This window comes from Lottia gigantea, assembly GCF_000327385.1.
Source record: "Lottia gigantea unplaced genomic scaffold LOTGIsca_176, whole genome shotgun sequence".
Lineage (NCBI taxonomy): Eukaryota > Metazoa > Mollusca > Gastropoda > Lottiidae > Lottia > Lottia gigantea.
The window spans coordinates 263,882-277,463 of NW_008708241.1; the positions used below are offsets into that span (position 1 = coordinate 263,882).

The 13,582-nt window shown below is 34.7% G+C and overlaps 1 protein-coding gene across 1 annotated transcript; it reads left to right on the forward strand.

The window, feature by feature from the left end:
* The first annotated feature begins 6,028 nt into the window (after window positions 1-6,028).
* LOTGIDRAFT_238912 (hypothetical protein) lies at window positions 6,029-13,035 on the forward strand. The gene is made up of 6 exons (XM_009051967.1): window positions 6,029-6,185; window positions 6,690-6,764; window positions 8,020-8,126; window positions 10,570-10,911; window positions 11,480-11,599; window positions 12,228-13,035. Exons 4-6 carry the CDS (start codon window positions 10,591-10,593, stop codon window positions 12,330-12,332), a joined length of 546 nt encoding a protein of 181 aa, XP_009050215.1. The 5' UTR covers window positions 6,029-6,185; window positions 6,690-6,764; window positions 8,020-8,126; window positions 10,570-10,590; the 3' UTR covers window positions 12,333-13,035.
* Window positions 13,036-13,582: the final 547 nt, after the last annotated feature.

Below are 13,582 nucleotides of genomic sequence, written 5' to 3' on the forward strand. Positions count from 1 at the left end.
AAACTCCACTTCTTCCAATTTCGGAACTTCAATTATCGTCTTCATTAGCTCAATCCGGTGCTGAAAAGTAGGACGTAAAACTCCAGTTCTTTAATGTTCTGCACTTTCTGGACTGATAATTGATATCACACCAATCTTGATGATGGTTCACCATTGAAGTGGAACTTGCCCTGCTGATGTATTCTCTGGTCCCTTCAAGTCTCACGATATAGAATTTCTAAAGGAATTTCTCATATTCGATACTATCAAAACATAATAAATCATATTTGTTTGATAGAAACCTAGGGTGACAATATTTTAATCATATTGGACCTGCTGAGATTGTTATTGAGAATTACAATAGTAATAGGTCATCTGGAATAATATGGGTGGGTGTGGGATATCTCACTTTCAGCGCTGATAACTAGGTATACGCGTCTATCCCTGGGTTGTAAAACAAAAAGTGAAATTAAAGGGACAAGTAGGCCTTTTTTTTTACCAATCATACTTTAGTCTCAGAAACTTTAATTTTTTACCTGAGCTAATCAATAATAGTGTTCACAGAAAGTTGATCCTTCAAACCCACGTGTGTCTAGAATTATCTGCGTTTGAATGTTAAATTAGTGAGTAGAATTTATAGTTTGAAGTATTTTTAAAGGAATTATGTGATTTACGTACATTTCTAGTACTTCTGAAGACTATTTACATAATATATTCAAGACTAAAATCAACCCCACCCGACAAATGGCACACCTTTCCCTTTCCATTCTAATCTCGGACAGCGTGTGAAAGACTGATGAACATGAAAAAGTCATCACAGTCGACTCAGCTGGGTCGGATAATCTGGGATTGTTCAATGCTAAGGACAAGTACATATACCCGAAGAAGTCTTTATCGTAAAAACAAACATTGTCTCTTTTCAATTTCTTCCTTTCCCTGGCGATTTCCAACCATGTTTGTGTTATGCGTTGTCTGGTTATGATCCTTGAGCAATATGAACCTTAATCTGTTGTTTTAGAGGCGAATGTTATGTCTCCTGTCTGTGGTAGGAGAGGATTGGGTGTTTAGTATCCCAGCAGACACTCAGCAGAAATGGTTGGTTGGTAGATTAACCTCCGCTTCCTACAGAAGTTGATATAGCAATTACGGTAGTTGTTGGTAGTTGTAGTTGGACCTGGATTAATTGGGTGAATTGGCATTGTTGGTTTGGTAGTTGAGACCGAGAAGAAAAACCACATCCCAGCAGAAAAACCACATCCCAGCAGAATTACCACATCCCAGCATCCCAGCAGAAATACCACATCCCAGCATCCCAGCAGAAATACCACATCCCAGCATCCCAGCAGAAATACCATATTCCAGCATCCCAGCAGAAATACCACATCCCAGCATTCCAACAGAAATACCACATCCCAGCATCCCAGCAGAAATACCACATCCCAGCAAAATTACTACATCCAAGCAGAAATACCACACGCCCGATATGGTTTTGATCTGATTGCTTCATTTTGGTGGAAGGGTGAAATGGGGCATTTTAAAATATATTTTTTCCCTTTCCATCCATCTTAATGTCGGATACATGAAAAATTTGATATCGATCTAAGTAAGTACTCTTTAAATGACCCAAATACTGAAAATCTATAGATAATTATGATAAAGACTGTACTTATTTTTCTAACAAACAGTTCGAAACTGATAAATCCGTAATTATAGTCCATGAATTATTATCACCTTGTTATGAACTTTCGCAAAGATTCTTTGGGCTTATTGACAAAGGTTGGTGAACTGTTACCTATTGTTTGTGACCACAGAGAGCTTATCTAGTAACCTACATTTCATTTTTTTTCGTGAAATGGACAACTTAGAAAACAGCAAAAACTTTCTAATGCTACCCTCAGACCATAGCTATCAACATTTGCGTATGGTTGCGAATTATGATAACGGTCATAGGTTTCGAACGCAACTTTCATTATTCGCAAACATACGGAACATCGCTAAATAGTGCAGAGCGCCTTAAAGATGGATTTTTTTGGCCTTGCTCAGTGGTGGCGTCAGCCTCCTGGATCTTTGGGGTAGGCAAATAGGGGCTAGACTGACTTATTGGGATAATTGGTATGGTTTCAGGGTTGAGATCTAATATTCTCAATACTTCGTATAACGTTGCTGTAAGAAGGTTGATAAAGACGAATTCTTTCGGTCGAGTCAATGCGGTAGAATAATTCAAAATCATACAGAATTTGCACACGACACCTTCCTTAATGAGTTTAAATAAACGATATAGATATCAAAGGAAGTAATATATCATCTTTACGCTTAAATTCCGATAAAAAGCATTCTTCACGCGATTCCCCGCTGGGATTTCGAACCAAGTACAAACAGTCTAGTTTGTTCGGCCCCCAAAATCATATTTACAAGTTAATGGAGCATAGCACACCCCAAAATTAAATTTTTGTAATTTGATGTCAACATTTTCCTCTTCGCTGCATCGTTATATATAAATATTTTTAATTTTTTGAAATTTTACATATAAGATTTCTTATTACTAGTGAACAATGCATTAATAGAGTTTAGAACTGTAGGTGTTATTCATGAGGTTTTTCTGTGGTAACGCAATCTTCACAATGTCAAGCTATTACTAACTACGTCTTATACCTTGACTACAATATCCACCTTTCTTGTATCACGGAAATTTGTTAATGCAGCGATATGATTGGATTATATGTTAGCCAATACAGCCAATCAGAGACCTCGACAGAAATTCTGTAAACAATCAGCCATTATATTTACAGTTTATAATTGGGTGTATTTGCTGATGTACAATCCAATGAAATCATTGCATTTCGTGATACAAAACCATGGCTATTGCAGTCAAGGTATTAGACGCAGTACGTAATAGTGAAGATGTGGTAACGCATGGTTTCGATGAATTGCTGTAATACTTAACAGTGGCGGAGCAATAGGGGGAGAGAGAGGGCATGCGACGGATCAGAATGTAATAATTACACATTTTTGCTTTATGAACACCAGCAGTCTGTATGTTAATGGCAAACCACAGACACCATAACAAAAAATATGTTCGAAAGTACAAGGACCCCAACTTTAACAAAAGTACTGATGTAACTCAACAGTAGAATGTGTAGTCATTACATCAATGATTTAGTAACTAAAACTTGTTACATTTTTACCCTTTTTCTATTACTAATGTTGTCTTTGTGGACCATCTAACCTTTGCTTTCGACATTTTTCTACTCTTTGTGAAGGTCGTTTGAAAATTGATTTTGGGAGATTTGTAACATTACTGCGACCAAATGGCGTCATAGATTATGAATTGTAGTGGAATAGTTAAAATATTCACCAGTGCTAGAGAAATTGGAAGACACTAATTGTTAACCATCCTTTGAAAAAATTGCAGAGCCTCTTAAGTGAGAACCGGGAGCCGCGGTGGCTTAGTGAGTTAGACGCTTGCTCGCTATCCTGAAGGTCCAGGGTTCAATCCCGGCATAGGTCGAGATAAAACCTTCGGATTTTTCAACCCAGTTTTCCCCCTGGAAAAAGCGTCTAGTTGTTCGGAGGGGACAATAAACCGAGGCCCCGTGTGCTATAGGCTATGCCCGTTAAAGATCCCTCGACAGTTGGAAGTCGAAAAAGACCAGGCTAATGCCGCTGTCCTGGCAAAATTTCCCTCATTGTACCCTGCATGGCGTTGCCCGTCTTCATTAGCCCACATGGTGCAGAAGAGCAGAACGTAAAACTCCATTCATTTCATTTCATTTTTTCTTAACTGAGAACCAAAGTTTGATTGAAACGAACTGAAGGCTTTGGCATATTGATTTTTGAAGGAATTGGAGCCTGCTATACATTTCAACCCTTGATGTAATAGGCAAATGCCTTCTTTTTCAAGTCCAAGTGATTGCTAAATGACCGTATGAAAACTAATTCATTTAATTGCTCGCCCTGGCGAGAAGATTTCTACACGGGAAATGCCTAGCAAAGCTACTTATACTGATCAAATCTGTTTAGTTTCAGGGTGCGATGCCCCCCTGTAGGATGTAAAACTCCATTTCGCTTCAGTTCATTAGAGGTCCTTTTAACAATCAAATGACTGGCACGAGAGATCAAAAAGTAACTTGCACGAATTAATCAAACATCATTAAGGGATTAAAAGCAAATATTTTGTAAGGCCTGAACAATGGGATCTATAGTCAGTAGGTCGCCGTTATCGTGTGATGGACACTAGAGGGCGAATTTTAAAGAGAAACGGCACAGAGCACTGGAGTGTACAGATTGAGGAAATAAAAAGGTATTAGGTATCCTTGTTTAGGGTGGAGTTGGCCAAACTCGAGTAGTTGTAATGTTGAAGGTCAATTCAATGATTATAAAAACTCACATTAGACCAAAGCTACACTGTAGTCCGACAAAAAGCACATAAAACAAAACCGCAACCTGAAAAACAATTACAATATCATCCCAATATTGATATTGAAGTCCATTAAAGATGAAAATGCTAATAATCTTATGAATAGAAAGTAGAGGTGTTCTAAGACTTGGAATAATACCAGTTTGTCTCATATGTCCATAATTAATTCATAATTAACTAAATTAGAAGAGAATTACCCGAAGAATTCCAATGAGTGACCGATCAAAAAAGGTCAAAAAGTCTTTTTTTTGTTGTGATCCATACTGTACATACATGGACATTTATGATTGGTTATAACTCTTAATTACATACAATAAGAACATAATGATATGATTAAGAATACACGATAATTCATTAGAAACAACAATTAATCAAATAGTTTGCTTAATTTGACACTAAAAAATATAAAATAAGTAATGGCTTATATAATTGAAGCTAGTGACAGTACAATTTGGAATTGGATGCTCCGGGAAATCTTATTTGAATACTTTGAATCCGTGTCTGAAAGTTAAAATGACGACTCCTCTTTTCTTAATACTCTGCCATATAAAAGGACATATTACATAGATAAAGAAAGTGAAATTTCTAAATAGAATTATATTGGTAGGGATTATGCGATTCTTGGTTGTTTCTAGTATAGTTTTTGAAAGATAAAATGACGACTCTTCTTTTCTTAATACTCCGCCATATAAAATGACATATAGATAAAGAAAGTGAAATTTCTAGTTAGAAGTATATTTGAAGGAATTATGCGATTTCCTTTTGTGTCTAGTAGTTCTAAAGACTATTAACACCTAAATCAACCCCCGAAAATGACAAACTATGACCCTTAAGTAAGTATACCCACTCAATAGAATTAAAAAGCCTTTTACTTGAACAGATTTTCGGACTAACCTCTTTTGGTCGCACGGAATACAAATAGTTATTGAATATAGTGCTATAGCCTAATCAGATGATATATTTGAATAATTTCTAAAAATAGGCGGACTAAAAGATAACATTATTAGTCCCATACAAATTTGATATTTAAGGCTTCAAGATCTTAAGTAATATGAATAAGGATCAAGGAACGCCTTAGATTTTGTTAGTAATAATGAATAGACCACACAAAAGAATGAAATCCGATCAGTCTTGATTATGCCGTGAGAAGAGTCAATTATGATCCGATTGAATAGTCTTCAGAGGTAATGATAACAAAATTTAAAATTTATTCAAATGACTAAAGGGCCGTACATATTATCCCTTATTCAGAACGTTTGTATCCATTTGTACTAAAGAATTGTTCCATTGTGTAAATCACAGTCATTAAAGCTAGTTTGACATGATAGGCGGATGATTTGCGATCAAAAAATAACAATTTATAAAAAAAATCTCATTTGGAATCAAGCAAATCTTGGCTGTAAGCAAACAATACTGTCAAATGGTGAAAGGGAGTTTCTAAATATGAATTTGGTTTGAGAGATAACGAAGCGCGCTTCCATTTTCATAAAATTGATAATTAGTAAAAGCCTATGTCCTTGGATCTCTTAATGGGGCGAAGTAGGTTTGATTGGGGCGAACTGTCCGAGTATATTGGGCGTTTAGACAAAAAAAAACAGGGGCAGATAACTCAAATCCGACTTCCGCTAAAATGGCGTTCACGTGTTGAAGAAAAATATGGTTTTAGTCATTCATTATCATTATGTCAATATATCACGATGAAATAGAAATTGAGGACATGGAATATGACGAAGAAACCGAAACATATTATTATCCATGTCCTTGTGGTGATAAATTTGAAATTTCTAAGGTATAATTCATTTTTTGAATGGTTTTATCACTTGTGATGTTGTGTTTATTATTTATGATTTGTTATTATTGTAAAATAATCAGGGCTTTTGTATTATGATCATTCAACACGAGTCGAGAATTAGTTGACTCTGATCAGTGATATTTCTGTCATCAGGTTTATTCTTCTAACTATTACATAGAAACTTGCATTTTAATTTGAATTGAAACTCCAATAATATTTCATTAAGTTTCATCATAAATAGATAATGATTTGGAATTTGGAAGATTTTGACAGTTTTAATTATCAAATAACTTTTAAGTTATCATTCAAAACATCCTTGCGCGTCATTGTCAGCTGGATAGCATGTGCTATACTCTACTTACAGGGATAAGTAGGACGTAAAACTTCTCGATTGGGGTACTATTGTTTTGTACCCTGGGTACATTATACATATATTATTTATGTTTCATAACATTTTGTTCCCAGCCTAGATCTATCTTCACTCACTCATTGTTTTTACAGGAAGAATTAGAAAATGGTGAAGATGTTGCAAAATGCCCAAGTTGTTCTTTATTAATCAAAGTAATTTATGATCCAGTAAGTTGATCTTTTATGATATACTGGTAGTTTCTGCAGACTCCTCTCATGTCTTACAGACTCTAAATCAAATTGAAATTAAATTGCAATTTCGTATCTTTTTTATTTTGTTATATTTTTAGTCTACATTGTAATCTGAATAGTTTTCTAGCAAAGGCCTGTCCCAGAGGTAGAATTTTCAACCAATCAAAGTTTTTTTATAACAAGGAATTATGGGAAACCCAAAGAGTCTAAGATATCCAACAATTCCTTATTCTATTAAGAAACAGCTTCTATGCTTTGATTAGTTAAAAAATACTACCATTCGGACGGACCTTTGGTAGAGCTTGTTAGATTACCATCTGGACTAAATAATATCAGAAAGCAAAAAAGATACGAAATTGTAATCTAATTTCAATAGTTGCTAACTTATGTTAGATTTTGTTCATTCTAAAGAAGTTTTATTTTCGTGTATTATTTGTCTGTTGATACTGATAAATATTTGTTTCATATGAAATCGACTAGAGCAAAGCATCTCAACGTCAGTGAGATCATTCTTCCCCAGAAGAGATCTTCCAAATCTATTTTTTCCCTACAAAAATCAGTCATTTTGAAACGTACTATACTCGAATAATGTATTCAACGATTAACCATGAATTGATATAAAATCATACTCCACATATCGAGATAGTTCAATGTGATCCCAGGGCCGAATGTTTCAATGTGATACTAGGGCCGAATATTTTAATGTGACCGTAGGGCTGTATGTTTCAACGTGACTCTGGGGCGAATGTTTCAAAGTGACCCTAGGGCCGAATGTTTCAATATGACCCTAGGGCCGATTGTTTCTATGTGACCCTAGGGCCGAATGTTTCAATGTGATCCCATGGCCGAATGTTTCAATGTGACCCTAGGGATGATTGTTTCAATGTCACCTTTGGGCCATTGTTTCAATGTGATCCTAGGGCCGAATGTTTCAATGTTACTCTATGGCCTAATGTTTCAATGTGACCCTAGGGTTCACAATTTTCTTTATGTCCAGGGTAACTGATGTAAATTTCAGTTGTAGCTTACCTTGCCTCTTTGGTCTAACGATTCCTCCCCATTTCCTCCCTTGGCAATAATTCTTCCCCATATTCTTTCCAATTCCTTCCTTGGCGAGGGATTCCTGCCCTGTTGAGAAGCACTCAATTAGAGGCACCTGTGTCCTATATACACTTCCATGATTGTAATTAGACTTAAGTCTTATCCATTTGAATTGATTTTATTCTTTCAGGAAGATTTTTCTTCCAGTGAAGAAGTTGTACCTCCAGTGAAGAAGGAATTAGCTTTGGCATAAATTGATAGATATAACACTAGTAATACAAACTCAGGGCAAACTTGGTAAGATTTTTATCTACTTCATATGATATGCTAGATCCTTACCTGAAATAAGGCATGCCTCATGTAGTTTTTAGAGAGAATTGCAGTCTGATTATAATGCAACTCAACAGATTTTTTTTTTGATTTTCTGAGGATTCCTGTAATTCCAGAGAAACTTTTCAAGATATTGATGTCAATATATGCAGGAAATGTTTGGTTTGGTTGGATATTAGCAATTTTTGTGTCATAATCTGATCATGCTTTTCTCTAGTAACAGAAAACATGGCAAATCGGAACTTTGCAAATTGAAGACCGAAGAGTGTATGCATTTCACATATATTTTGTCTAAAAAAAAAATCTTGTTATTTCAAATAATTTGGAAATTTTAAATCCAGCATATTGAGCAAAGTTATTCATAATCTTTAGGGTCAGATCGAAAATATAAACATGACCAGTCTATTTTTGTACGCCCACATCTCTCTATGTGGAAGTATATTGTCGGCACCCCTGCCCGTCCGTCCGTCCGTCAACATTTGCTTGTAAACGCTCTAAAAACTAGATTTTTTGATGGAATCAAATGAAATTTGGTATGTGTATACACATACATAAAATGAATTTCGAATTTGAGCTATTTTCGATCGTTAGAAGCAGAGTTATTGCCCTTGCCCCAAAATCTTGAATATTTACCATCCGCATGCTGTGGTGGGCATATATGGCTGTGGTCCACTATCTTTTTTTTAAGGTAGTTCAAGTAGTTATCAACACAATATAGTTAAGTGGTACAGTTGTTTTCAATATTAGTTCTACCTCTCAATAATATGTACTGCTCATGTTGATATTTAGAGTCATACCCTGATCATATTCAAAGCGTCAAGACTTCAAAAGCCACATTTCTTTTATTATGGTAGTTTCTCAATGTAGCAATTTGATTGGATTGTATTCTAGTGAATAATCCAATCAGAGTCCTTTTCCAGAAAGATTGTTAACTATAAACCATAAGGTTTATGCTCTGATTGGCTATATTCTCTGGCATACAATCCAATCAAATCATTGTATTGTGTGAAACAAGAAAAGTAGTTATTGCAGTCAAGGTATAAAACTGCAAAGATGTACCCTGATGTTCACAGTGGCTATTGATCAAGTAGTGAAAATTCATTCTAATTCAATCATGAAGCATATTAAATTTCTCTTCAAGTTTCCTATTGAGTTATTATTATTTATGAGCTTCTACTTGACTCATATTGATAGTGTGATATTATATTATTATGTTATGCTTTTTGTACCTATCCCGTCAAGGTACAGGCTTGATGTAGACCGAGATCTCTTTTTGTCATTAATGTCATATTCATGAATATTTTATGCTCATAAAAAACCCATAGGACTAACTATTCTTTTGTAGTTGTTGATTTAATGTAATCTGGTATTTCCTATCTTATCAAATCTCACAATGTCAAGTTATTAGAAACTCTGTCTTATACCTTGACATCATAAGTCACTTTTCTTGGTTGAAAAAATTGGAAGGTAGCCCACTTGTTGACAATAAATGATTTTTATTTTCTCCCTAGATGGTTTTGGATATGTAAAGCCAATCAAATGCCTTGTTAGAAAGCACAAAAATAATTCACAATGCATCGTAGTTGTACGTGCATCTATTTTGTATACAATCTTTTTCTCAAGGGCTCCGATTGGCTCTATTTGGTAGCGTACAATCCAATCAAATTGGTTCGTTTACAGATATGCAATGAATAGAAGTGTCTGATGTTGTCAAGTTGTTAGACTTATTAAGTTCATAACAGCTTGATATTGTGAAGATGGGTATTTCCATTCCATAAAATTTTATAAAATGTTCACATGACCTAACCTATAGATGATTAGTTAATGATGGGTTCCCTTATTTTCATTAATGAAAATGAACAAGCAAATACTTAAATGAATTAAATGTAGAGGTGTTCTAATGACTTGGAAAAATACCAGTTTGTCTCACATGTCTATAAGTAATTCATAATTAGCTAAATTAGAAGAGAATTTCTAGCAGAATTCTAATGATCAAGAAAGGTCAAAAAATAAATTTTTTTATTTGTTTATCCAGACTGTTCATATGTGGGCATTTATGATTGGTTAAAACTCTTAATTATATGCAATAAGAACATAATGTTGTGATTAAGAATACATGCTAATTCATTACAAACACCAATTAATGAAGTTCACTTAATTTGACACTAAAAAAATAAGGAAACCCAACTTTAAGGAAATAATTTGTTCACTGTTGTTTCTAAACTTTTTTGAAATTTAAAATAAGGAGACTGCTTCCGCAAATTGAGAAATTTCAAAGCATTCTTCAATATATTATGTATCTTATTAAAGTCAATCTCTGTTGCTGAAAACCCAAAATGGACAAAGGGTGGTAACTCTTGTTAAAACTCCATAATCAGTACCACAAATAACTTTTTCTGTATTTCAGTAGCAGTGTATTTACTTCTGCAAAATGGCTGAAGATATAATTAATATCTCGGATTGTGACGAGGAAGAAATGAGACAATTATTCCAAGATGGCGTTGACCACTATAAACTTGAAACAAACAATTCAGTGCACAGTGGAGATTTTTCTCAAAATAATTCACAAACTCAAATGAATGGACAATTGACCTGTCAAACTGAGGGTAAGAAAAAGGCCCAAAGAAAAAGTAGCTCAAGACAGAGAGCTGGTTCCAGTACTGGTCGTGGTAGTGAGAAATCAAGTAGCTCACGGAAAGGGAGACAATCTAAAACGCCTTCTAGTAGCCAAGGCAGACACAGTCGAAGTGAGGTAAGGTTGAACTTGTTTTATATCTTTAAGACCTAAGACCTCAGTCAAGAAATGATCCATGGTTTGGATAAGACAATGCCTGCTTTAGACTGTGAACTTTGAAGAGCCTTTGTCTGTGGAAATTGAGAGATGTGGTGGCTCAGTGACTTAGAAGCTTCTTCACTGACCAGGGTTCAATCCCAGCATAGGTCTACATATAATACCTTTAGATATTTCAATCTGGTTTCCCCCTGTCAGTGATGCAGGTAAGAGGGGCTGACATGGCAAAGGGGTCTTGCCGTTTGGATTGGACAAAAAAAAGTGACCCCACTGGAAATCGAAAAAGATCAGGCTAATGCTGCTGTACTGGCATAATTTCCCTCATTGCACCATGCATGGCGCCTCCCACCTTCATTATCCGGTAAAGTAGGATGCAATTCATTTCATTTGACTGTGGAAATTGAAATAAGCCCACAAATACTTTTGTCTGTCCTATTAAAAATACCCTCATTTGCCAATTCCACTATCACAATCTGTAGAGCTGTAGAATGTAACTCCAGTTTGTAATTTGTATGTTATTATTTTGTAGGGTGATTTTAATGTCTCACCATGCCGTGAAGGTTTACCAATATTTACCAGTGATATACATCCTGTTGATAATACTTTTAAACTGAGCTTATTAGATGAGGTTCTTACAGAAAAAAAAATGGTAGGTTCACTCTCATTCCTTAAAGCAATGTCTAGCTATGAGGAACTTTGTCTTATACCTTGACTACAATAGCCACCTTTCTTGTATCACAAGTTTGTAAATGGAGCAATTTGATTGGATTGTTCCATTTCCATTGAAACTAAGTGTTTGATGACAAGCATATTTAGTGATGTCATCAAACAATTTTACACATTATTAACTTCTTTAAGAAAAATAAAGCTTAGACTGCATGGTTAAAGATGGGTTCCCGTATTTTCATATATGAAAATGCTAATACTTATATGAATAGAAAGTAGAGGTGTTCTAATGACTTGAAAAATACCAGTTTGTCTCACATATCTATAATTAATTCATAATTAGCTAAAATAGAAAAGAATTACCAGCAGAATTCCTATGAAATTTATGATTGGTCAAAACTCTTAATTAAATGCAATAAGAACATAATGATATGATTAAGAATACATGATAATTCATAAGAAACACAAATTAATCAAATAGTTTGCTTAATTTGACACTAAAAAATAAGGAAACCCATCTTTAGGAAAACCTTTTACAATCCCTTTAAATTGCCTGTGTTGTATCTAGGGTGTCTAGACAATTTTTACAATCCCAGTTATTATTATTTCAGGCTTTGATGAAGTCTCCGGAAGTCATGCAGTTTTTAAAAGATCAGCAAGCAGCCAAACAAGAATCTACTAAAACTAAACAACAACAACAAGAAGCCAACTCCTGACAGTGTGTTAGTCATTTTACTTCATAATTTGAACACTGTGTGCTCCAATGAAATGAATATCTAATAGCAAGACATAGTATGCTTGCTCTCCCACATATTCACAATGTCAAGCTATTATGAACTTCATACTTATACCTTGACTGCAATAGCCACTATACTTGTATCACTGAATGCAGCGATTTGATTGGATTGTACACCACTGTATACAGCCAATAAGAGTTCTTGACAGAAAGGCTGTAAACCTTGTGGATTTGTGTTCACTGCCTTTTTTTTTCGAGGACTCTGATTGGCTGTATTCGCTAGCTTACAATCCATGATACAAGAAAGATAACTATTACAGTCAAGGTATAAGTAAATCGTAATAGCTTGACTTTGTGAAGAAGACTCTCCAGGAACTCTTGCAGTTCTAAAAACTGCCAAATTATTTCTTGTTTTACCAACTGTGCAGGTGTGGACACCTCACCTGTAAATATGTCATTAATGAAGTCCAGATTGAATTGTGAGCAGTTTATGGCAATTTTTATTAAAATTTGTAGTTTTAGAATCTATGTACACCAAGCTTTTTATGTCAAAGGGACAGGTGCGCCATTTTGGGGGGTTGATATTAGTCTTGAACATATATAAATAGTCTTCAGAAGTACTAGAAATGTACAAAAATCGCATAATTCCTTAAGAATATCTCAAACTAGGAATTTTACTCACTATTTCTATTTATGTCTTATCTATATATCACAGAGTATCTTAAATTGACGAGTCGTCATTTTAACATTCAAACGCAAATAAATCTGGACACACATGGATTTGAAGGCTCAGATTTTGACGGTGTGTGATTATTACTGATTGGCTCAGCTAAAAAAAATTTGAGACTAAAGTATGATTGGTAAAAAATAATGGCAGACCTGTCCCTTTAAATTGAAGAAATGCATGCAGGATATATCAATGATAATAATAAAGTTGATAGAACATATTTATTGAAACTGCTCAGTAACATTATTTGCATCCTTTCCCTGATTCTGATTTTTTCTGTTGGACAATATGCATTTATTTATTATCCAGTTTACGTGTGATTATGGCTTGAATCAGACTTGTTTTGATATTTTTGCTGTATTATAAACCTTATTAACGCCTCGTATTTGGGACACTGAAAGCGATTTTCATAACACAAATTACGTTATCCATTGAATATGATGGCGATGTCATATGAATGAATAGCCTATGTGATGATCAACAGCAAGAAAATGGACTTAACC